Consider the following 24,119-nt stretch of genomic DNA (forward strand, 5'->3'; position numbering starts at 1 on the left):
ATGGACAGGAGTACGTACTACTTCTTTATTCAATATAGGTGAGGTGAAGTGAAAGTGGGTTTAACGTCGTGCTTGAGAATATTTCGCTCATATGACGACGTGCATGCGCGTGTATGTGTATGTGCTGCTGCTTGTACTAGTCCAGACTTAAGCTAGTTTTATAGTGCTAGCCCACTGAGATACCATGCCGCAGTGAAACATGAATACCCCACTCAGACACATTATACTGACTCCGAGCCGACCAGTCCTTGTTGTACCCATTAATGCCAAGCGCCAGGCAGGGACCAACAAGTACCATATTTTAACGTCTTTTGGTATGACGCGGTCGGGGATCTAACCCGCAAACTTCCGCTCTCCAGGCGGACGCTCTAACCACTACACCACGGAGGCGGTTATATTCAATATCGGAGTACTGGAAAACCATAGGAGTATAGTAAGAGTACTGAATGGAATTTAATGGACCATCAGTAATCTTGTGTTTCGTTTCATATATGCACCACCACATTGCTACTCTTATGTAAACAGGCCAATAAACAATAAAACAATACTTTCGGATAAATACGTCTGTAAATGATTCTAAGACCGTACATCATTGCTGTGGTGCGTATCTGCTACCTTTTCTAAATTATTTCCTACCATATCGTGCTTATTTTATATCCATACATACAGCCCTTACCTGGAGCCCTGAGACATATGGTAATTTTTGGGGACAAAAGCAATATTTCCGGATCTGACAGAATAGGCATGTTTAAGTACATATGTGTGTTCTTTTTTAGGAGATAATTAGTACTTTTCAGAATTACCTAACATGTTTCCTTGATCCTGATATTTGATATGGTAAGTATTGTTGGGAGACATGTAAATATAAAACTTTATACCTGTAGAGGTAGGCATTCCTTAGAAACAGACACTGATATGACAAGGATTTACTACAACTCAAAACTTGTAACTGGCAACATTTTTGTGCTATTTTTTTTATCTTGTGACCTTGACCTTCTTCATACAAGGTAAACATCTAAGACTTAATGGTGTCAAATCTAAACCCCAAACTCACTAAATATACTAGTTTTGTCAAACAAAAAGCATGAGTTATGTTTCAGATTTAGGGACCATTCATAATTTATGGCTAGGGAGGTGATGGTGATTTTAAGGGGGGTCACCCATTTTGTTCTGGGAGGTAGGGGTCATTAATTTTGTACACATGTTTCAGGGGTGGGGTGGGGTGAAATCAATTTTGTACATAAAAATATTTAAAAATTATGCTTAAAAATATTGGAAGGGGGGTCATTGATCTTGTGCATAACATGCAGGGGGGTCACTTACTTTGTACATAAATGTTAGGGGGGGTCATTCACATTGTACATGCTTCTCATCACCCCCCGGCCATAAATCATGAATGGTCCCTTATAACAGTAGCCTGAAGGATGACCTAATCTGGAGCATCCAAACCAGTGGTTGACAGTCTGAGCACTGAACATGATCCATGTATAGTTCCCCACAAACCATGATACATGACAGATGGGCCTGAAGCATTACCTGATACTGAATGATGACATCATCCTTGTCTTTCAGTCTGGCATCATAGGCAATGAACAGGGGGGCAAGGTACTTCTTGTTGATCTGAAACAACACACCATTATCAGACATCTTGGAAGAAACTGATAAAATCCACTGACTACTAAATGGTAATTGTTTTGACTGCTTGTGTTGGTGATAGGATGTAAGTTTCACATTTGAGCCTGCTGTCAACTTTTAGATATATACTTATCGTTCAATGGATGGTCACAATTTTGGTCCAGTAAAGTACAATTATATGCTGTTAAGTACTGTAAAGTATAAGCTAACAAGAAGACAAAGTCATCAATATCCCCCGCAATGGCAAAATACTCTTCATGATTATGTCTACGAGTTATGATTATGTCAAATATTTAGGTGTGTATATAGAAAAGTGGAAGGAGAGTATTGAAAGATTTTTAAAGTTCTGCTCCAGAAAATAGCACTATCACCAATTTCAGTCAAAGTGAAACTTGTTGCCATGAAATGCAAAAAATATATTATTCAGAAATACAAAACTACCAAAAGGCACCAGTACACCACCAGATCTATCTATGTGCCAAGGTTGGTGAAGAAATAGTGAACGGTTTTAGGGTTCTGCTCCGGAAAAGAGCACTACCACCAATTTCAGTCTAAGTGAACCTTGTAGCCATGGAAACGCCAAAATATTTTATTCAGAATTCCAAAACTACCAAAAGGCACCAGTACACCACCAGATATATGTATGTGCCAAGTTTGGTAAAGAAACATTGAATGGTTTTAGAGTTCTGCTCCGGAAAAGAGCACTACCACTAATTTCAGTTTTAGTCAAGCTTGTTGCCATGAAATGCAAAAAATATATTATTCAGAAATACAAAACTACCAAAAGGCACCAGTACACCACCAGATCTATCTATGTGCCAAGGTTGGTGAAGAAATAGTGAACGGTTTTAGAGTTCTGCTCCGGAAAAGACAAAAGTGCACGAACGGACGGAGTCCATTTTAATACCCCCGCAAAACGCGTTGCGGGGGATAATAAAGGTGTGAAACTCAGCATGATAGGACTTAACTAACGCTTGACTGCATGTCCCGTAAAGATTTTAAAAATCATGCAATCTTCTTCGAATGTAATGGTGGAGCATGTGTGATCTGAATGGTTAGTGGAACTATACTCTGCCTGTGCTGTAAGATGTATAGACAAGTGGTGCATGTACAATATCAGTATATAAAACTAAAGGCACTTCTGCTCTACCTATCACAGATAATTTCATAGAGACTGTCTGACTGACTGAGTTTGGTTTTACGCCGCTTTTAGCAATATTCCAGCAACATCACGGCGGGGGACACCAGAAATGGGCTTCACACATTGTACCCATGTGGGGATTCGAACCCGGGTCTTCGGCGTGACGAGCCAACGCTTTAACCATTAGGCTACCCCACTGCCCCCAATTTCATAGAGAAATAGAGAAAGGTGTATTTCTTTATTAAAAGCAACACACCATACTGTCACAATTGCTAATTAAATGAAGGAACAGGCTTCATGGATATGCAACTTCAAAGTTCCGCAACAAAACTCCACATGGTATATCAGCCATACAGTCCTGGTCCATCTTAAGGGAGATAATTCATGATAATTAACCATGAGATGTCTGGAGCAAACCTTCAGAGCGAAGTCCTCGCCTGTTGAGGACGTGAACATGTAGAACATACAAACAGCAAGGACACTCTACTGTCTCAAGGCATGTATTGCTTAAGGAGGAATGTCTTACCACTGGAGGAATGACAGGGTCCGACTCATCTTCCCACACATCCATTGCCAAAATGGTTTCTCGCTCACAAGAGATCACAAATTTCTAACGTCCAAAAACAAGACTATTCAACACTGCAGCAATTAAAGTCACAAAAAACACAGTCTTGACGAAACTTGGGAACTTATGTTTCACAAAGTAATGAAATTACTTTCAGTATCCAGATGAACACAAAATGAAATCTGTTGAGTGTATCACAGAGACAACATTGACAGCTGAACACAACTGCTGATATACAGAACACTCTCTGATGTTTAAAACTACATCACAAGGACACAGGCCTGGACACTAACACCACCATCCACAGCCCTCCGTGCATGGGGAAGTATATACTGGTGCTAGGTGAAGGGAGACCAGACAACACAAGCTGTCACTGAAACTGTATTGAACATGCAGCCAGCACTGCAGACAGCAGGTCCAAACAGAGATTTCTTAATACACTTAACAAAGTACAGACATACAAGATAAGGGAACATGGTAACGCACGGATCTATCATGATTGACTTCAGGCAGGTAAAGCCAGTGCACTTCAGTGTGATAAATGGTAACATAGGTTATGGCAGGTTGACCTACATTCATGGCACCTTTGACCTAGACTGATAAGGTTAAGACATTTGTACTTCTTGCTGACATAATACAAGTAAGGGCAATCTGCTTGCTATTACATTTTTCAAGTTGATGAATAATTAGAAAGGTTTGATACTTTATGGATAACAACTTCTTTATTACAAGCAAGAGTGAAAACGGTATAAGAATCTATGCCGAAATATGCATCATAATATCATAAAGAAGCTGTTATCCATAAAGTATCGTACCTTTAGTGAGGGCAAGTGGGTACGAACTGCAGCTATGTATCTGGTAGACAATACTCACCAGCCAAGATGGAATGGGGCCTTTGTCAGGAAGTCCACTGAAGTCTCTGGACTGCAAAGAAAATGAATGTGTTACTTTCTACATCAATCTCAGTCATAATCATGCAAACAATTCAATCAAGTCAACACAATTATCCTCATGTTTTGCTTTTTCAGACATTTGAGAACATCCGTATTAGCAGTAGTAAGCACTCTGGTCAAGGAGAACACAATAAGTTAACCTTGTTTTCAATGACAGAGCACAAGTGAACAATAGTGTTGAGATGGGTACTTAGTTCAAAAGGGTCCTGTGCTGGACCTGGTTACACAGGAATACCTGGGCTCTGGTTAGTCCATGCACATATTATTATATTACAAAACAAGGGACAATAAAACTCCATGGTTACATTATAAGTCATCTTTCTGACAATAAAGGCTTTCCTTCTGTCTTTTATGTTTGAATTAGGATAAAAGTTTAGTCGACTTCACAACATACATAATTTTTATACATGTACTAAATATTATATTCCTGCACTGATGTTGTGTGTGGAAAAGTCTGTGGTATAAGCAAGAAAAGATGGACTGTCATGTTAACTTTCAGTCTCAGTAGTGGTGATTCATACCCTTTACCTGCATTCTCAGTGTGACAAATACAGTATTAGTTAGGGTTCAAATTTGGGATCTTCTTAACAGTCCTTACTTTAGTGCAATGATATAAAACAAAACATTGAAGATTCTACTTGTTTATTGTCATTTGTTTAATGTCAGCACTCCACAAGCAATAGGAGATTAAGTTGAAGGAGCTTGGTAGGTTCATGACAGATGAAAGCCCAAAGAGTCAAGTCTCTCAGAAGAGCATTATACCTGTGAAGATCCGGGTTAGAATTGGTCTTCAGCAGCCCATGCTTGTCTAGAAGCAACTAATGGATCAGGTGGTCAGACTCGCTGACTTAATTGACACATGTCATCGCATCCCAATTGCAAAAGATTATGCTCATGCTATTGATCAATGGATTGTCTGGTCCAGACATGATTATTTACAGACCGCTGCCTAAAACCACCAACCCAAAATCACTAAAAGAACACAAACAGTTTTATTGTCACGTTACAATTGGTCTTCAGCAACCCATGCTTGTCGTAAGAGAGATCGGATGGTCAGGTTGAGTGAGTAGTGAGTGAGTGAGTGAGTATGGTTTTACGCCGCTTTTAGCAATATTCCAGCAATATCACGGCGAGGTACACCAGAAATGGGCTTCACACACTGTACCCATGTGGGGAATCGAACCCAGGTCTTCAGCGTGATGAGCGGACACTTTAACCACTAGGCTACCACACCGCCCCAGTCAGGTTGACACATGTATCGTATCCCAATGGCATAGATTGATGCTCATGCTGTTAATTACTGCATTGTGTGATCCACACATGATTATTAACAGACCACCTTATAGCTGGAATATTGCTGAGAGCAGTGTTAAACAACAGGAATATTTGTCTCAGGTAACCCACAACACACTTGTTACATGGATAATGTGTTCCACTTGTGAGGGAAAAAGAATCTGCATCTTGGTAAATAAAATGAAGCCATCATTTTAAAGATATTCCTCACCTGAGATGCAAGTTTTGAAGCATCGGTCACAGCCTGTTTCTGGCTCAACTCAATGTTGAGTTTGTGCACGGACTGTTTGAGGACCTCATTCTCCTCCTTCATCTCCTCAATCTGCCTCCGAAACAACAGCGAGGCCGCACTCTCCGTGTCTGATACAGAAAACAAATTAAAGTATAACAAAAACATTGTCAACTTAACTGATACTTGTCCTTCCAAAAATCCCACTTAATCTATCAGAGCGGTTATAAAAACATCATGACCCCTAAAAGACTTGAGTCTGAGAGTGGAGTGCTACAATAGGCTGAAATGAGCATGAGTTTAAGCAGAGTTACCTCCCTCCTTGACAGCCGATGCCACCTGGCGGAGAGACCGGAGTTCCGTCTCCTGTTCCTGAATTGTGTCTCTCAGTTGATGGTTTTCCATCTCGATTCCAACAATTCGTTCCTTCACAGTCACGCGCGCTGACTGGGTCGATGAGAATACTAAAAGTCGTATTAAAGGTCAGCATAAGAATGATTTCACAGATTAAATACAGATAAAATGGACTTTCAAAATTGCAAAGTTGATAAATTAGATTGAATATAGGAAATTCCATGGAATAGTCCATAAGACTGATCCACACAATCTGTATACTTATTTTAAATGCTATCAATATCACACTCAATATACAAGAGAGTGAGGAGGGATTGACACCACTTTTAGCAATATTCCAGCAATGTCATGGCAGATGACATCAGAAATGGGCTTCGCGCACATTGTACCCATGTAGGCAGTTAAACCCAGCTCTTCACAGCTACCCTACAACCCCTATTGAATATATAAACTTTTAACACCATTACAGAGATTCTTCTTTCCTACACTTCCGTCCACAGTGCAGAAAGTGTAAGATACTCTCCTCCAGAAGAATGAGTGAGTATGGCTTAAACAATATTTGAGCAATACCACAGCAGAGAACACCAGAAGTAGGCTTCACACGTTGTATCCATGGTGGAAATCAGCCCAAGTGTTCAGCCTGACACATGAATGTTTTAACTGAGATGCTACCACCTGCCTCTACTGAAAGAACATTACCTACCATGACACTGTACAACATCATACAACAGACATGGATGAGGGTACTGAACAAAACAAACTCCTATATCACACATCTACCATCAATAAGAGAACAACAATCTCAAGTAAACAAGGAGGGTAGTTCTAAGGGTATGCAACTTCTTAATTACAATATATGCAGTACAATGGTATTTCATTTCAGATTCAATACCTCATACACCCTTCAAGAATGAAAATATTTTTACACCTACAATGTGTTAAACTTAAATCATGGAGCCCTAATAATGTGGAACTTACATAATGTGAAGACTTTGTTAAACAAGTGATCTGCTAGACTACACTCCGACCACTAGTCTGCCGTTAGGTAAATTTGATAGACTTCAAGAATGACCATGCTATTTCCCACTTTTGAGGAATGTAATAGTCTTCAAAATTCACACAAATTTCCTAGCCAGAGGCTACTAGACTAAAGTACGAACAAGTAATAATCCTACGATGGTAGTCCTCTTTGACAAGTAGTGTTTGAGTGTAATAATTCTGAACCAGTTCTCAGTGCTTCCATTTTGATACCAGCTGGAACTGAATAAGACCGAAATTAGTGTTTGTCTTGTTCAAGCAGGACTAGTTCCAAACTCTGAAATAAAGTTTCCACTGGTGTCTGGGCTCGTCTTTAAGAAGATGAATTTCTATGGCTGCCATTGTGATTGGATATGGTCAAGACTACAGCTTCATACTCAGGGAAAATCTGGCTCGTTCTGTCCTTTTAGTCATTAGACACTGGCAGCTGTATAGAGCAGCTCTCAGCATCAAGCTTCGGTGTCATCAGACACTGGCAGCTGTATAGAGCAGCTCTCAGCATCAAGCTTCGGTGTCATCAGACACTGGCAACTGTATAGAGCAACTCTCAGCATCAAGCTTTTAGTCATCAGACACTGGCAGCTGTATAGAGCAGCTCTCAGCATCAAGCTTCGGTGTCATCAGACACTGGCAGCTGTAGAGAGCAGCTCTCAGCATCAAGCTTCGGTATCATCAGACACTGGCAACTGTATAGAGCAGCTCTCAGCATCAAGCTTCGGTGTCATCAGACACTGGCAGCTGTATAGAGAAACTCTCAGCATCAAGCTTCGGTATCATCAGACACTGGCAACTGTATAGAGCAACTCTCAGCATCAAGCTTTGGTGTCATCAGACACTGGCAACTGTATAGAGCAGCTCTCAGCATCAAGCTTCGGTGTCATCAGACACTGGCAGCTGTATAGAGAAACTCTCAGCATCAAGCTTCGGTGTCATCAGACACTGGCAGCTGTATAGAGAAACTCTCAGCATCAAGCTTCGGTGTCATGGGACACTGGCAACTGTATAGAGCAACTCTCAGCATCAAGCTTCGGTGTCATCAGACACTGGCAGCTGTATAGAGAAACTCTCAGCATCAAGCTTCGGTGTCATGGGACACTGGCAACTGTATAGAGCAACTCTCAGCATCAAGCTTCGGTGTCATCAGACACTGGCTACTGTGTAGAGAAACTCTCAGCATCAAGCTTCGGTGTCATCAGACACTGGCAACTGTATAGAGCAACTCTCAGCATCAAGCTTCGGTGTCATGGGACACTGGCAACTGTATAGAGCAACTCTCAGCATCAAGCTTCGGTGTCATGGGACACTGGCAACTGTATAGAGCAACTCTCAGCATCAAGCTTCGTGTCATCAGACACTGGCAGCTGTATAGAGAAACTCTCAGCATCAAGCTTCGGTGTCATCAGACACTGGCAACTGTATAGAGAAACTCTCAGCATCAAGCTTCGGTGTCATCAGACACTGGCAACTGTATAGAGCAACTCTCAGCATCAAGCTTCGGTGTCATCAGACACTGGCAGCTGTATAGAGCAACTCTCAGCATCAAGCTTCGGTGTCATCAGACACTGGCAGCTGTAGAGAGCAGCTCTCAGCATCAAGCTTCGGTATCATCAGACACTGGCAACTGTATAGAGCAACTCTCAGCATCAAGCTTCGTGTCATCAGACACTGGCAGCTGTATAGAGAAACTCTCAGCATCAAGCTTCGTGTCATCAGACACTGGCAACTGTATAGAGCAACTCTCAGCATCAAGCTTCTCGTGTCATCAGACACTGGCAAGCTGTATAGAGAAACTCTCAGCATCGCTTCGTGTCATCAGACACTGGCAACTGTATAGAGAAACTCTCAGCATCAAGCCGGTGTCATCAGACACTGGCAGCTGTAGAGAGCAGCTCTCAGCATCAAGCCGGTGTCATCAGACACTGGCAGCTGTATAGAGCAGCTCTCAGCATCAAGCTTCCCGTGTCATCAGACACTGGCAGCTGTAGAGAGCAGCTCTCAGCATCAAGAAAGCGGTATCATCAGACACTGGCAACTGTATAGAGCAACTCTCAGCATCAAGCTTCGTGTCATCAGACACTGGCAGCTGTATAGAGAAACTCTCAGCATCAAGCTTCGGTGTCATCAGACACTGGCAACTGTATAGAGAAACTCTCAGCATCAAGCTTCGGTGTCATCAGACACTGGCAGCTGTAGAGAGCAGCTCTCAGCATCAAGCTTCGGTGTCATCAGACACTGGCAGCTGTATAGAGCAGCTCTCAGCATCAAGCTTCGGTGTCATCAGACACTGGCAGCTGTAGAGAGCAGCTCTCAGCATCAAGCTTCGGTATCATCAGACACTGGCAACTGTATAGAGCAGCTCTCAGCATCAAGCTTCGGTGTCATCAGACACTGGCAGCTGTATAGAGCAGCTCTCAGCATCAAGCTTCGGTGTCATCAGACACTGGCAGCTGTAGAGAGCAGCTCTCAGCATCAAGCTTCGGTATCATCAGACACTGGCAACTGTATAGAGCAGCTCTCAGCATCAAGCTTCGGTGTCATCAGACACTGGCAGCTGTATAGAGAAACTCTCAGCATCAAGCTTCGGTGTCATCAGACACTGGCAACTGTATAGAGCAACTCTCAGCATCAAGCTTCGGTGTCATCAGACACTGGCAACTGTATAGAGAAACTCTCAGCATCAAGCTTTGTTGTCATGGGACACTGGCAACTGTATAGAGCAACTCTCAGCATCAAGCTTTGTTGTCATGGGACACTGGCTACTGTGTAGAGCATCTCTCAGCATCAAGCTTCGGTGTCATCAGACACAGGCAACTGTATAGAGCAACTCTCAGCATCAAGCTTCGGTGTCATCAGACACTGGCTGCTGTATAGAGAAACTCAGCATCAAGCATCAGACACTGGCAGCTGTAGAGAGCAGCTCTCAGCATCAAGCTTCGGTGTCATCAGACACTGGCAACTGTATAGAGCAACTCTCAGCATCAAGCTTCGGTGTCATCAGACACTGGCAACTGTATAGAGCAACTCTCAGCATCAAGCTTCGGTGTCATGGGACACTGGCAACTGTATAGAGAAACTCTCAGCATCAAGCAAGCCGTGTCATGGGACACTGGCAACTGTATAGAGCAACTCTCAGCATCAAGCTTCGTGTCATCAGACACTGGCAACTGTATAGAGCAACTCTCAGCATCAAGCCGGTGTCATGGGACACTGGCAACTGTATAGAGAAACTCTCAGCATCAAGCTTCGTGTCATCAGACACTGGCAACTGTATAGAGAAACTCTCAGCATCAAGCCGGTGTCATGGGACACTGGCAACTGCATAGAGCAACTCTCAGCATCAAGCTTCCGTGTCATCAGACACTGGCAGCTGTATAGAGCAACTCTCAGCATCAAGCTTCGGTGTCATCAGACACTGGCTACTGTATAGAGCATCTCTCAGCATCAAGCTTCGGTGTCATCAGACACTGGCAGCTGTATAGAGCAACTCTCAGCATCAAGCTTCGGTGTCATCAGACACTGGCTACTGTATAGAGCATCTCTCAGCATCAAGCTTCGGTGTCATCAGACACTGGCAACTGCATAGAGCAACTCTCAGCATCAAGCTTCCGTGTCATCAGACACTGGCAGCTGTATAGAGAAACTCTCAGCATCAAGCTTCGGTATCATCAGACACTGGCAACTGTATAAAACAACTCTCAGCATCAAGCTTTGGTGTCATGGGACACTGGCAACTGTATAGAGCAACTCTCAGCATCAAGCTTCGGTGTCATGGGACACTGGCAACTGTATAGAGCAACTCTCAGCATCAAGCTTCGGTGTCATCAGACACTGGCAGCTGTATAGAGCAACTCTCAGCATCAAGCTTCGGTGTCATCAGACACAGGCAGCTGTATAGAGCAACTCTCAGCATCAAGCTTCGGTGTCATCAGACACTGGCAGCTGTATAGAGCAACTCTCAGCATCAAGCTTCAGTGTCATCAGACACAGGCAGCTGTATAGAGCAACTCTCAGCATCAAGCTTCGGTGTCATCAGACACTGGCAACTGTATAGAGCAACTCTCAGCATCAAGCTTCGGTGTCATGGGACACTGGCAACTGTATAGAGCAACTCTCAGCATCAAGCTCGTGTCATCAGACACTGGCAACTGCATAGAGCAACTCTCAGCATCAAGCTTCCTCGTGTCATCAGACACTGGCAGCTGTATAGAGCAACTCTCAGCATCAAGCTTCGGTGTCATCATCAGACACTGGCAACTGTATAGAGCAACTCTCAGCATCAAGCTCGTGTCATCAGACACAGGCAACTGTATAGAGCAACTCTCAGCATCAAGCTTCGGTGTCATCAGACACTGGCTGCTGTATAGAGAAACTCTCAGCATCAAGCTTTCGGTGTCATCAGACACTGGCAACTGTATAGAGCAACTCTCAGCATCGCTTCGGTGTCATCAGACACTGGCAACTGTATAGAGCAACTCTCAGCATCGCTTCCGGTGTCATGGGACACTGGCAACTGTATAGAGCAACTCTCAGCATCAAGCTTCGTGTGTCATGGGACACTGGCAACTGTATAGAGAAACTCTCAGCATCAAGCTTCGGTGTCATCAGACACTGGCAGCTGTAGAGAGCAACTCTCAGCATCAAGCCGTGTCATGGGACACTGGCAACTGCATAGAGCAACTCTCAGCATCAAGCTTCGGTGTCATCAGACACTGGCAACTGTATAGAGCAACTCTCAGCATCAAGCTTCGTGTCATCAGACACTGGCAACTGTATAGAGCAACTCTCAGCATCAAGCTTCTTGGTGTCATCAGACACTGGCAACTGCATAGAGCAACTCTCAGCATCAAGCCGGTGTCATCAGACACTGGCAGCTGTATAGAGAAACTCTCAGCATCAAGCTTTCGGTGTCATCAGACACTGGCAACTGTATAGAGCAACTCTCAGCATCAAGCTTTGGTGTCATGGGACACTGGCAACTGTATAGAGCAACTCTCAGCATCAAGCTTCGTGTCATGGGACACTGGCAACTGTATAGAGCAACTCTCAGCATCAAGCTTCGGTGTCATCAGACACTGGCAGCTGTATAGAGCAACTCTCAGCATCAAGCTTCGGTGTCATCAGACACTGGCAGCTGTATAGAGCAACTCTCAGCATCAAGCTTCGGTGTCATCAGACACTGGCAACTGTATAGAGCAACTCTCAGCATCGCTTTGGTGTCATCAGACACTGGCAACTGTATAGAGCAACTCTCAGCATCAAGCTTCGTGTCATCAGACACTGGCAACTGTATAGAGCAACTCTCAGCATCAAGCTTTCGTGTCATGGGACACTGGCAACTGTATAGAGCAACTCTCAGCATCAAGCTTTGGTGTCATCAGACACTGGCAACTGCATAGAGCAACTCTCAGCATCAAGCTTCGGTGTCATCAGACACTGGCAGCTGTATAGAGAAACTCTCAGCATCAAGCTTCGGTGTCATGGGACACTGGCAACTGTATAGAGCAACTCTCAGCATCAAGCTTCGGTGTCATCAGACACTGGCAACTGTATAGAGCAACTCTCAGCATCAAGCTTCGGTGTCATCAGACACTGGCAACTGCATAGAGCAGCTCTCAGCATCAAGCTTCGGTGTCATCAGACACTGGCAGCTGTATAGAGAAACTCTCAGCATCAAGCTTCGGTGTCATGGGACACTGGCAACTGTATAGAGCAACTCTCAGCATCAAGCTTCGGTGTCATCAGACACTGGCAACTGTATAGAGCAACTCTCAGCATCAAGCTTCGGTGTCATCAGACACTGGCAACTGTATAGAGCAACTCTCAGCATCAAGCTTCGGTGTCATCAGACACTGGCAGCTGTATAGAGAAACTCTCAGCATCAAAGCCGGTGTCATCAGACACTGGCAACTGTATAGAGAAACTCTCAGCATCAAGCTTCGGTGTCATCAGACACTGGCAACTGTATAGAGCAACTCTCAGCATCAAGCTTCGGTGTCATCAGACACTGGCAACTGTATAGAGAAACTCTCAGCATCAAGCTTCGGTGTCATGGGACACTGGCAACTGTATAGAGCAACTCTCAGCATCAAGCTTCGGTGTCATCAGACACTGGCAACTGTATAGAGCAACTCTCAGCATCAAGCTTCGGTGTCATCAGACACTGGCAACTGCATAGAGCAACTCTCAGCATCAAGCTTCGGTGTCATCAGACACTGGCAACTGTATAGAGCAACTCTCAGCATCAAGCTTTGGTGTCATCAGACACTGGCAGCTGCATAGAGCAACTCTCAGCATCAAGCTTCGGTGTCATCAGACACTGGCAGCTGTATAGAGAAACTCTCAGCATCAAGCTTTGGTGTCATGGGACACTGGCAACTGTATAGAGCAACTCTCAGCATCAAGCTTCGGTGTCATGGGACACTGGCAACTGTATAGAGAAACTCTCAGCATCAAGCTTCGGTGTCATGGGACACTGGCAACTGTATAGAGGAACTCTCAGCATCAGCTTTCGGTGTCATCAGACACTGGCAACTGTATAGAGAAACTCTCAGCATCAATCAAGCTTTCCGTGTCATGGGACACTGGCAGCTGTATAGAGAAACTCTCAGCATCAAGCTTCGTGTCATGGGACACTGGCAACTGTATAGAGCAACTCTCAGCATCAAGCTTCGGTGTCATCAGACACTGGCAGCTGTATAGAGCAACTCTCAGCATCAAGCTTCGGTGTCATGGGACACTGGCAGCTGTATAGAGAAACTCTCAGCATCAAGCTTCGGTGTCATCAGACACTGGCAGCTGTATAGAGAAACTCTCAGCATCAAGCTTCGGTGTCATCAGACACTGGCAGCTGTATAGAGCAACTCTCAGCATCAAGCTTCGGTGTCATCAGACACTGGCTACTGTATAGAGCAACTCTCAGCATCAAGCTTCGGTGTCATCAGACACTGGCAACTGCATAGAGCAACTCTCAGCATCAAGCTTCGGTGTCATCAGACACTGGCAGCTGTATAGAGCAACTCTCAGCATCAAGCTTCGGTGTCATCAGACACTGGCAGCTGTATAGAGCAGCTCTCAGCATCAAGCTTCGGTGTCATCAGACACTGGCAACTGCATAGAGCAACTCTCAGCATCAAGCTTTGGTGTCATGGGACACTGGCAGCTGTATAGAGCAACTCTCAGCATCAAGCTTCGGTGTCATCAGACACTGGCTGCTGTATAGAGCAACTCTCAGCATCAAGCTTCGGTGTCATCAGACACTGGCAGCTGTATAGAGCAACTCTCAGCATCAAGCTTCGGTGTCATCAGACACTGGCAGCTGTATAGAGCAACTGTCAGCATCAAGCTTCGGTGTCATCAGACACTGGCAGCTGTATAGAGCAACTCTCAGCATCAAGCTTTGGTGTCATCAGACACTGGCAGCTGTATAGAGCAACTCTCAGCATCAAGCTTTGGTGTCATGGGACACTGGCAGCTGTATAGAGCAACTCTCAGCATCAAGCTTCGGTGTCATCAGACACTGGCAACTGTATAGAGCAACTCTCAGCATCAAGCTTCGGTGTCATCATTTTGTTGGACAGACAGCTTCGCTCAAGGTTTTTTTTGAAGAATAACAGATTCTTTTAGGAGTAAAACATCAGCAAATGTTCACTTAGCTAATTGTCCTGAACGCGTTGAAAATCATGTTGTAAGTAAAGCACAGTTCGCAGTGGTTAGTCTTATTATTTTCCTAGTGTGTGCCAATCATGTTTTTAGCTACCAGCTTGAATATATGCTGTAGAATAGTTTTCAGTGGATGTTACCTTTTATCCGATCTGATATAACACTACTGTCAGACTGACGAAACCAGGGTTTCAGACTATGTCAGCTGCAGACTACATGTGAGTGTCACCACAAATATACTCCTGCAAGTGATAATCTGGATTCAAGATACTATTCCTATTCTATTCCTCTTATGACAAGCATGGGATCAATTCTAACCTGGATCTTCTCTTCTCAATTCACCATGATTCACCATGATCAAACCAAGTTCAATCCTGAAGGGTGTACAATGCATTGGACTGCTCTACTCTAAGAAGCTCATTCTAATGAGGACCAAACCTGTTTCGTTATTTGTTAGGCTCTGAGTGTTGGCCTGAAACACTTCTTCATTTACAGTTTGGTTGTGTCGTGGAGACTGGTTTGAAGTGGAGGTACCCGCTACAACATTTTTCTCCAGCCATTCCTGCACTGGCTGCGTCTGCTTGTCTGGCTTAGCTACCTCTTGGTCATCACCCAAATTATTCATGTTATTGTCTGTAGCAATAAAGTTGGTTATCAACACAGTGAAAGCTCAGTCTGCCCAGTATAAGCTACCTAACTCCTTGTGTGTGTTTTGTGGACAGTCATACAAACACTGATATGCAAATGATTTTTTACAAGATTTCAGCATTGCAATCTGTTTGCTCATTCTTAATATGAGAATGCATCCCTTGGAAGATTCCATTTCTAATCTTATTTTCAAAAATAATTGTGATCCAAATTTTGAACGTGTTTCAAAAGATAGGACCATTACATTGTTGGAAACATCTACATGTATGGTATCAGGACCAGGGATTTGGGAAAGGCAGGGGCCATGGGCCATTTTGCACATTAGAATAAAAAATGGCCCATTAAAATTTTGAAGTTTACTATTGATACAAGGGCAGTGGCCCATTCTAATTTCAGAATGTGGCTAATAATCCTGAAAATGGCCCATTGTCAAAGTTCTCTATCCCAATCCCTTTCAAATTTGTAAGTTTCAGCCTTGACTGCCAGGATAACATATTTTACAGAAATTTGAATTTTTATTTCAGTGCTACCCCTTTCTCTTAGCTTGAGAACCCTGCCATAATACTGAACTTCCACTTTGTTGATGAAAGAGAGAGTATAGAGAAACACAACACAATGGTTAAAGCACATCAATCAGCAACACCAACAGTATTTCATCTTTCACATGAAACTTTCACGAACTGTATTTGTCATTTACGTCAGACCAACATCAGTGTTGACTATTATCCTCCCTGGTGTGGAGGATATATTCCAATTTGCATTTCTCGCTTTTGATAAATATCAACCAAAAGTTCAGGTAAAAACATTCTTGTTTGACAAATTCTTTAATTTTCAATTCTAGTGATCATGAATAATGAATTAAATTCCTGAACATGTACAAAAAAGTAAGCAAATCGTAACAGCCCTAATGGCACCATATTATTCAACATTGGTCTGATCTAAATTAACAAAGACAAAATAATGGTTTGCACTCGTTTACATTTCAAATGCTATGGCAACAGTCAGAGCTACAGATAACTTTTTGGGTCATTGAGTTATGTACCCGCTTGTCTTCATCTCAATTGGGTATCCTAATTTTCCTTTGAGTAACCAAACAAATTGTACTCACCTCACTCAAAATCAATTGGGTATTTTGCCTTTTTCCATTAAATGTTAAAATATAATAAAGTTTAAATGTTAGTGTTTGTTATTTATATTTGATCTGTAATATGAGAAATGATATGAAAGACTGCTAGTTGAGTGTTCATGTGCCGAAATAGAACTTCTAAATATACCTCAGTTGCTTTATCTATCCACTGGTACGTAAGCTAAGATTTGATAGTTTTCTGTGTACGCCTGTACAATCAAACTTATTGAGTATTTACAAAAATACAAGCGTACTTGTACGCAACAGACGTAATAGGAATTGAGTTTTCACATAAATATTTGCGTAATTTACGCAGATACGCAGCTTATCTGTACCTCTGAACAGTGTATCCCAAATATGTCTCACCAACTCATTTCCAATACCATGACGGAGTACAAATGAAGAGTGATACAGCCAAAGTCATTTACACAAGTATTCATGTGAAAGAAAAATACTGTCTGATAACAATAATTAACAGTGACACATGTGCGATTCTAGTGGATAAAGGTCTTGAAATAAGTGAGGATACACAAGACATTAGGGGAAAATGTAAATCAAGTTCAGGAATTCTTGTGCTTGAGATTTAGAAACCTGGATTAAACAGTTGTAACAGTTGTAACCTCTTCACAAATTAGTTGTGACCTTTGAGAGAATACGACTATCAGTTTTTTGCAAATGAACTTGCCAATTTTAAGAAGTTGAGTTGAAAATAGTGTCCAGCTTTTAGAACTGAGAAAGTTTGGAATACACGTAAATGGGTAATATATACTGAAAAGTCTGAATTAGAGCAAAATCCTACAATAAAATGTTTGTTACATCTGATTTGATCAAGGGAGATAACCACGTAAAAAGACTTTCGAAGAGTAGTTTTTTTATACAATTCATGCTAGAAGAAAGGCTCTACCACACTGCTTCTACCTTACCTTGTCGTGTGGAGCCTCTCCCTCTGCTACGCAGCATGATGGGGCTGCCATGGCGATGACCTCCTGGCCCTCTCCTCATTGTCTGATATGGCAGAATATATCAATGGCATCAGAATATCTCCGAATAGTAAACACTTTAGAGATGTCAACACAACTGTTCCGTTTGTATCCTGGACATACCGTACATGATGGAGTACAAAACAACCAACAAGTACCATGACATCTAAAATTTAAGTCGAAATGCAAAAACTGCATGTCAAAAGTACTCTTGACTTAATTGCCACACACATTCATCTATGAACACACTGAATACCTCGTAACAATATTTTGCTCAGTACCTAACTAATGTCTGTGTTAAGTGTAATTTGTCAAAGGATGTTTGGTACAACAACAACCCAGAGCTTGAATATACAGATAAACATATTGGAATAACCTACCTCATCCATGTCAATCCCAGGCAAATCATGAACAGCTCGCATGGCGTCCTGGACATCACGTGTTGTCCCCATGGAGCCTTGCAGCTCACCACCGTGTGACTTGACGAAGGTCTCATCCACCATCCCTCCTCCTGCTCCAATGTCCTTTGCTGTCTTCTACATAGGAGATATAACACAGGACATACAACCATCTATACTGTAACCATGGGAAACATACACCTATTGCCACTGTAGCCATGGGACACACAGTCATCACTTGTAAAACCATGGAAAACATACAACCATCTCTACTGTAACCATGGGAAACATACAACCATCACTACTGTAGCCATGGGGAACACACAACCATCACTACTGTAGCCATGGGGAACATACAACCATCTCTACTGTAACCATGGGAAACATACAACCATCACTACTGTAACCATGGGGAACATACAACCATCTCTACTGTAACCATGGGGAACATACAACCATCTCTACTGTAACCATGGGGAACACACAACCAACACTACTGTAACCATGGGGAACACACAACCATCACTACTGTAACCATGGGAAACATACAACCATCACTACTGTAACCATGGGGAACACACAACCATCACTACTGTAACCATGGAAAACATACAACCATCACTACTGTAGCCATGGGGAACATACAACCATCTCTACTGTAACCATGGGAAACATATACAACCATCACTACTGTAACCATGGGGAACATACAACCATCTCTACTGTAACCATGGGGAACATACAACCATCTCTACTGTAACCATGGGGAACACACAACCATCACTACTGTAACCATGGGGAACACACAACCATCACTACTGTAACCATGGGGAACACACAACCATCACTACTGTAACCATGGGGAACACACAACCATCTCTACTGTAACCATGGAAAACATACAACCATCTCTACTGTAACCATGGGGAACACACAACCATCTCTACTGTAACCATGGGGACACATACCATCACCGTCTCTACTGTAACCATGGGGAACACACAACCATCACTACTACTGTAACCATGGGGGAACACACAACCATCTCTACTGTAACCATGGGGAACATACAACCATGCTCTACTGTAACCATGGGAAACACACAACCATCTCTACTGTAACCATGGGAAACACACAACCATCACTACTGTAACCATGGGGAACACACAACCATCTGTACTGTAACCATGGGAAACATACAACCATCACTACTGTAACCATGGGGAACACACAACCATCACTACTGTAACCATGGGGAACACACAACCATCTCTACTGTAACCATGGAGAACACATAACCATCACTACTGTAACCATGGGAAACATACAACCATCACTACTGTAACCATGGGGAACACAACCATCACTACTGTAACCATGGGGAACACACAACAATCTCTACTGTAACCATGGGGAACACACAACCATCTCTACTGTAACCATGGGGAACATACAACCATCACTACTGTAACCATGGGAAACATACAACCATCTCTACTGTAGCCATGGGGAACATAGTAATCACTTGTGTAACCATGGAAAACATACAACCATCTCTACTGTAACCATGGGAAACACACAACCATCACAACTGTAGCCATGGGGAACATACAACCATCACTACTGTAACCATGGGGAACACACAACCATCTCTACTGTAACCATGGGAAACATATACAACCATCCCTACTGTAACCATGGGGAACATACAACCATCTCTACTGTAACCATGGGGAACATACAACCATATCTACTGTAACCATGGGGAACACACAACCAACACTACTGTAACCATTGGGAACACACAACCATCTCTACTGTAACCATGGGGAACATACAACCATCACTACTGTAACCATGGGGAACACACAACCATCACTACTGTAACCATGGGGAACACACAACCATCACTACTGTAACCATGGGGAACACACAACCATCTCTACTGTAACCATGGGGAACACACAACCATCACTACTGTAACCATGGGAAACATACAACCATCACTACTGTAACCATGGGGAACACACAACCATCACTACTGTAACCATGGGGAACACACAACCATCTCTACTGTAACCATGGGGAACACACAACCATCACTACTGTAACCATGGGAACACACAACCATCACTACTGTAACCATGGGAAACATACAACCATCTCTACTGTAACCATGGGGAACATACAACCATCACTACTGTAACCATGGGAAACATACAACCATCTCTACTGTAACCATGGGAAACATACAACCATCACTACTGTAACCATGGGGAACATACAACCATCACTACTGTAACCATGGGGAACACACAACCATCTCTACTGTAACCATGGGGAACACACAACCATCTCTACTGTAACCATGGGGAACACACAACCATCACTACTGTAACCATGGGAAACATACAACCATCTCTACTGTAGCCATGGGGAACATAGTAATCACTTGTGTAACCATGGAAAACATACAACCATCTCTACAACCATGGGAACATACAACCACTACTGTAACCATGGGGAACATACAACCATCACTACTGTAACCATGGGGAACACACAACCATCACTACTACCTGGTAAACCATGGGGAACACACAACCATCACACAACCATGGAAAACATACAACCATCTCTACTGTAACCATGGGGAACACACAACCATCTCTACTGTAACCATGGGGAACATACAACCATCTCTACTGTAACCATGGGGAACACACAACCATCACTACTGTAACCATGGGGAACACACAACCATCTCTACTGTAACCATGGGGACTGTAACCATGGGGGAACATACAACCAGCTCTACTGTAACCATGGGAAACACACAACCACCTCTACTGTAACCATGGGAAACACACAACCATCACTACTGTAACCATGGAGAACACACAACCATCTCTACTGCAACCATGGGGAAATACATCCATCTATACTGTAACCATGGGGAACATACAACCAACACTACTGTAACCATGGAAACATACAACAACTACTAGTGTAACCATGGGGAACACACAATCATCTCTACTGTAACCATGGGAAACACACAACCATCTCTACTGTAACCATGGGGAAATACATCCATCTATACTGTTACCATGGGGAACACACAACCAACACTACTGTAACCATGGAAACATACAACAACTACTAGTGTAACCATGGGGAACACACAATCATCTTTACTGTAACCATGGGAAACATACAACCAACACTACTTTTACCATGGAAACATACAACAACTACTAGTGTAACCATGGGGAACACACAATCATCTATACTGTAACCATCGGAAACACACAACCATCTCTACTGTAACCATGGGAAACATACAACCATCTATACTGTAACCATGGGAAACATACAACCATCTATACTGTAACCATGGGAAACACACAACCATCTATACTGTAACCATGGGGAACTTACAACTAACTCCACTGTCACCATGGGAAACATACAACCATCTCTACTGTAACCATGGGAAACATACAACCATCACTACTGTAACCATGGGGAACACACAACCATCTATACTGTTACCATGGGAAACATACAACCACTACTACTGTAACCATGGGGAACACACAACCACTACTACTGTAACCATGGGAAACATACAACCACTACTACTGTAACCATGGGAAAACATACAACCACTACTACTGTAACCATGGGAAACATACAACCACTACTACTGTAACCATGGGAAACATACAACCTAATCTCCTAATCTTGTCATCTTTTTCAATACTGAATACTGAGTTTAAGAGTATGCTCTAGAAACTACCCCTACCCAATCGTTAGAAATCAGGAAATGTAAAAAATATGAACTGTTCTGCACACAAAGTTTTGTGAGGAGATATTGAAAGTACTGAAACATACTGGAAGGATGGACATGATGGGGAGTTTCTATGTTCCCTGCCCGACTTGGCGAGGAAAAACTATCCACTGAAAGCAAAATCCTGCTTACCCCCTTAAACTTGGGTTTGTTGGGCACAGCATACAGATCGACGTCATTCTGGTTGATGTCTGTCCTCTCCAGCTCATGGTAGAAGATACCTCCTGGACACAGATATAAACCATCACAGCATCCGCTGTGTACATACTAAAAACTCAGTGGGTGAATGAGTTTAATTTAACGTTAAATTAGCAATCTTTTTCGCCATTCCATGACAAACTAAATCATAGGTTATTTATTCAGAATTATCAGTAATTATGACTGATATCAGAATCAGACCGACTGACATTTAATCTGTTACAAAATGAAAGGTATGGAGTTATGTCCATTTAAATCTATACAGATGTTTCTTCATTGTTTTCATACGTGGCTTCCAATCAATCCTATCATGTATATCCAATCCTAAACACTGTATAAACATTTTGCACGTCCTTTGTATAAACATCACTTTGAACTCTGTACATCTCATCTAAACACATCACTTAATCTCTGAACATCTCAATCTGTAATACTATCTCAATGGCTTCCTGTACATACTATATATCCTGCTTGTATCATATTCTGTCATTCACCTGATGATGGGGCAAGAAGTAGCCAAGAAACGTCGTGTTGTAATATTAAAGAAGTTGTAAATCCATACCATACGTTGTTGTGAGATGTTTCTAGGCTTATGTTAGTAATTGGCTTCAAGTCAGGATTTTATGAATAGCACTGAAAAGATTTATCCAGGATTCCTATCTTGGTGCCAATGGGCCAGCAATCTGATAAAAACTTGTTATTCAGTTCAATTTGGTCAGCGAAATACAAATCACCTGCACAAAGGTATTACATTAGTTACATCTGTATAACATGATTGGCAAGTTTAGAATTCAATTTGGGAATATTTACTGGCCAATGCTGATATTTGCTGCTGAACTCCTCTTGTTGGAACAGACTCGCAGCAGACCCAGATAAATCCATTCTGAATACATGACACGTTTTATGGAAAACAACTTCTCTTTAGTCTTTATCACAACATTTCAGAGCTAATTCTTGTTCCTTCATCAGGTGAATGAAGGTGTTATCCATAAAACCTGTCATGTATTCATGTTCGTCCAACTCCTAAATGCCTTCCAAGAACTTAAATCCATTCTGGGTCTAAATCTACTGGGTTTCTCAGTACATTTCTCAGGTTGTACTACTAAGCATGTATACTCCTATGAAACATAATGAGATATTTCTAAAATCACCATCTGTGACATAATAATTTTACATTTTACTCTAGATATACTTACCAGGTTCTTGTCCTTCACCCCTGAAATCATCCACATCATTCTCCCGGCCCCTCCTCAAACTCCCCGTGGACGGAATGCGTGCTGGTGCCCTGTTTGATATGGTACTCCGTTTGCCATGAGGCCATGTTCCAAAATCAACACTAGAATACCTGCAACAATCCAGGGAAATATATATCTGTATAGTCTGGAGGTGCAAAGATACAATGCAGTCAATCCATATCAAGATACTATGGATGCAATACAATAGACAATATGCAATGTATATCCTGATTCATAAAGCGCTCATAGCCCTAAAACATTCGTAAACCTATAATAAACTATAGAGTTACGACAGGTCGTAATGTTACAAACACTTTGTGGATCAGGGATCAGGATCGCAGAAACATACAGTTAAGAGGGCTCAGAGAATGTTATGCTATTTATAGTCAAACAGGAAAATACTCAAAACTAGCTGTAAGCTGGCAGTTCAATAGTCTCTGTAATGTTTATATTTTATGATACAACCTGTGATATAATGTATCTTAGGTATAGCGATACAGGGTATAAAATTATTTCACAAATATTAAATTTGTAGTTTGAAACACACATAAAAGGATCAGTCAAACAGTTTTTTCTCCTTGAATTGTCTCCATTGAAGTCATTTCCAAAATGAATGTATAGTTATATGAAATAAAACAAGCTGAAGTAGTTTCAGTCTCTTTTAATAACTGACAAGAAATTTGAAACCCAGGTCTCGTTTGTTTGAGAGGTAACAGGGGCAGATAACTCTAATCAAATTGAATGAATCTGGTACTTCCTGTATTTTGCGCTGTGCATTTATAAACGGAAGTCAATTACTCAACTATCGATAGTC

The 24,119-nt window shown here is 42.4% G+C and overlaps 1 protein-coding gene across 1 annotated transcript in view; it reads right to left on the reverse strand.

Annotated features, from left to right (window-relative positions):
* Positions 1-24,119, reverse strand: part of LOC124291973 (centrosomal protein of 89 kDa-like) — a 50,789-nt gene that overhangs the window by 16,942 nt on the left and 9,728 nt on the right. Inside the window, 9 exon segments of the mRNA XM_046729054.1 lie at positions 1,537-1,620; positions 4,215-4,265; positions 5,799-5,947; positions 6,131-6,280; positions 15,306-15,500; positions 17,565-17,646; positions 18,002-18,157; positions 22,005-22,096; positions 23,267-23,415. Coding sequence (XP_046585010.1) covers positions 1,537-1,620; positions 4,215-4,265; positions 5,799-5,947; positions 6,131-6,280; positions 15,306-15,500; positions 17,565-17,646; positions 18,002-18,157; positions 22,005-22,096; positions 23,267-23,415 — 1,108 coding nt within the window.

This window comes from Haliotis rubra, unplaced genomic scaffold, assembly GCF_003918875.1.
Source record: "Haliotis rubra isolate DU_JTF1 unplaced genomic scaffold, ASM391887v1 Scf503, whole genome shotgun sequence".
Taxonomy (NCBI): domain Eukaryota; kingdom Metazoa; phylum Mollusca; class Gastropoda; order Lepetellida; family Haliotidae; genus Haliotis; species Haliotis rubra.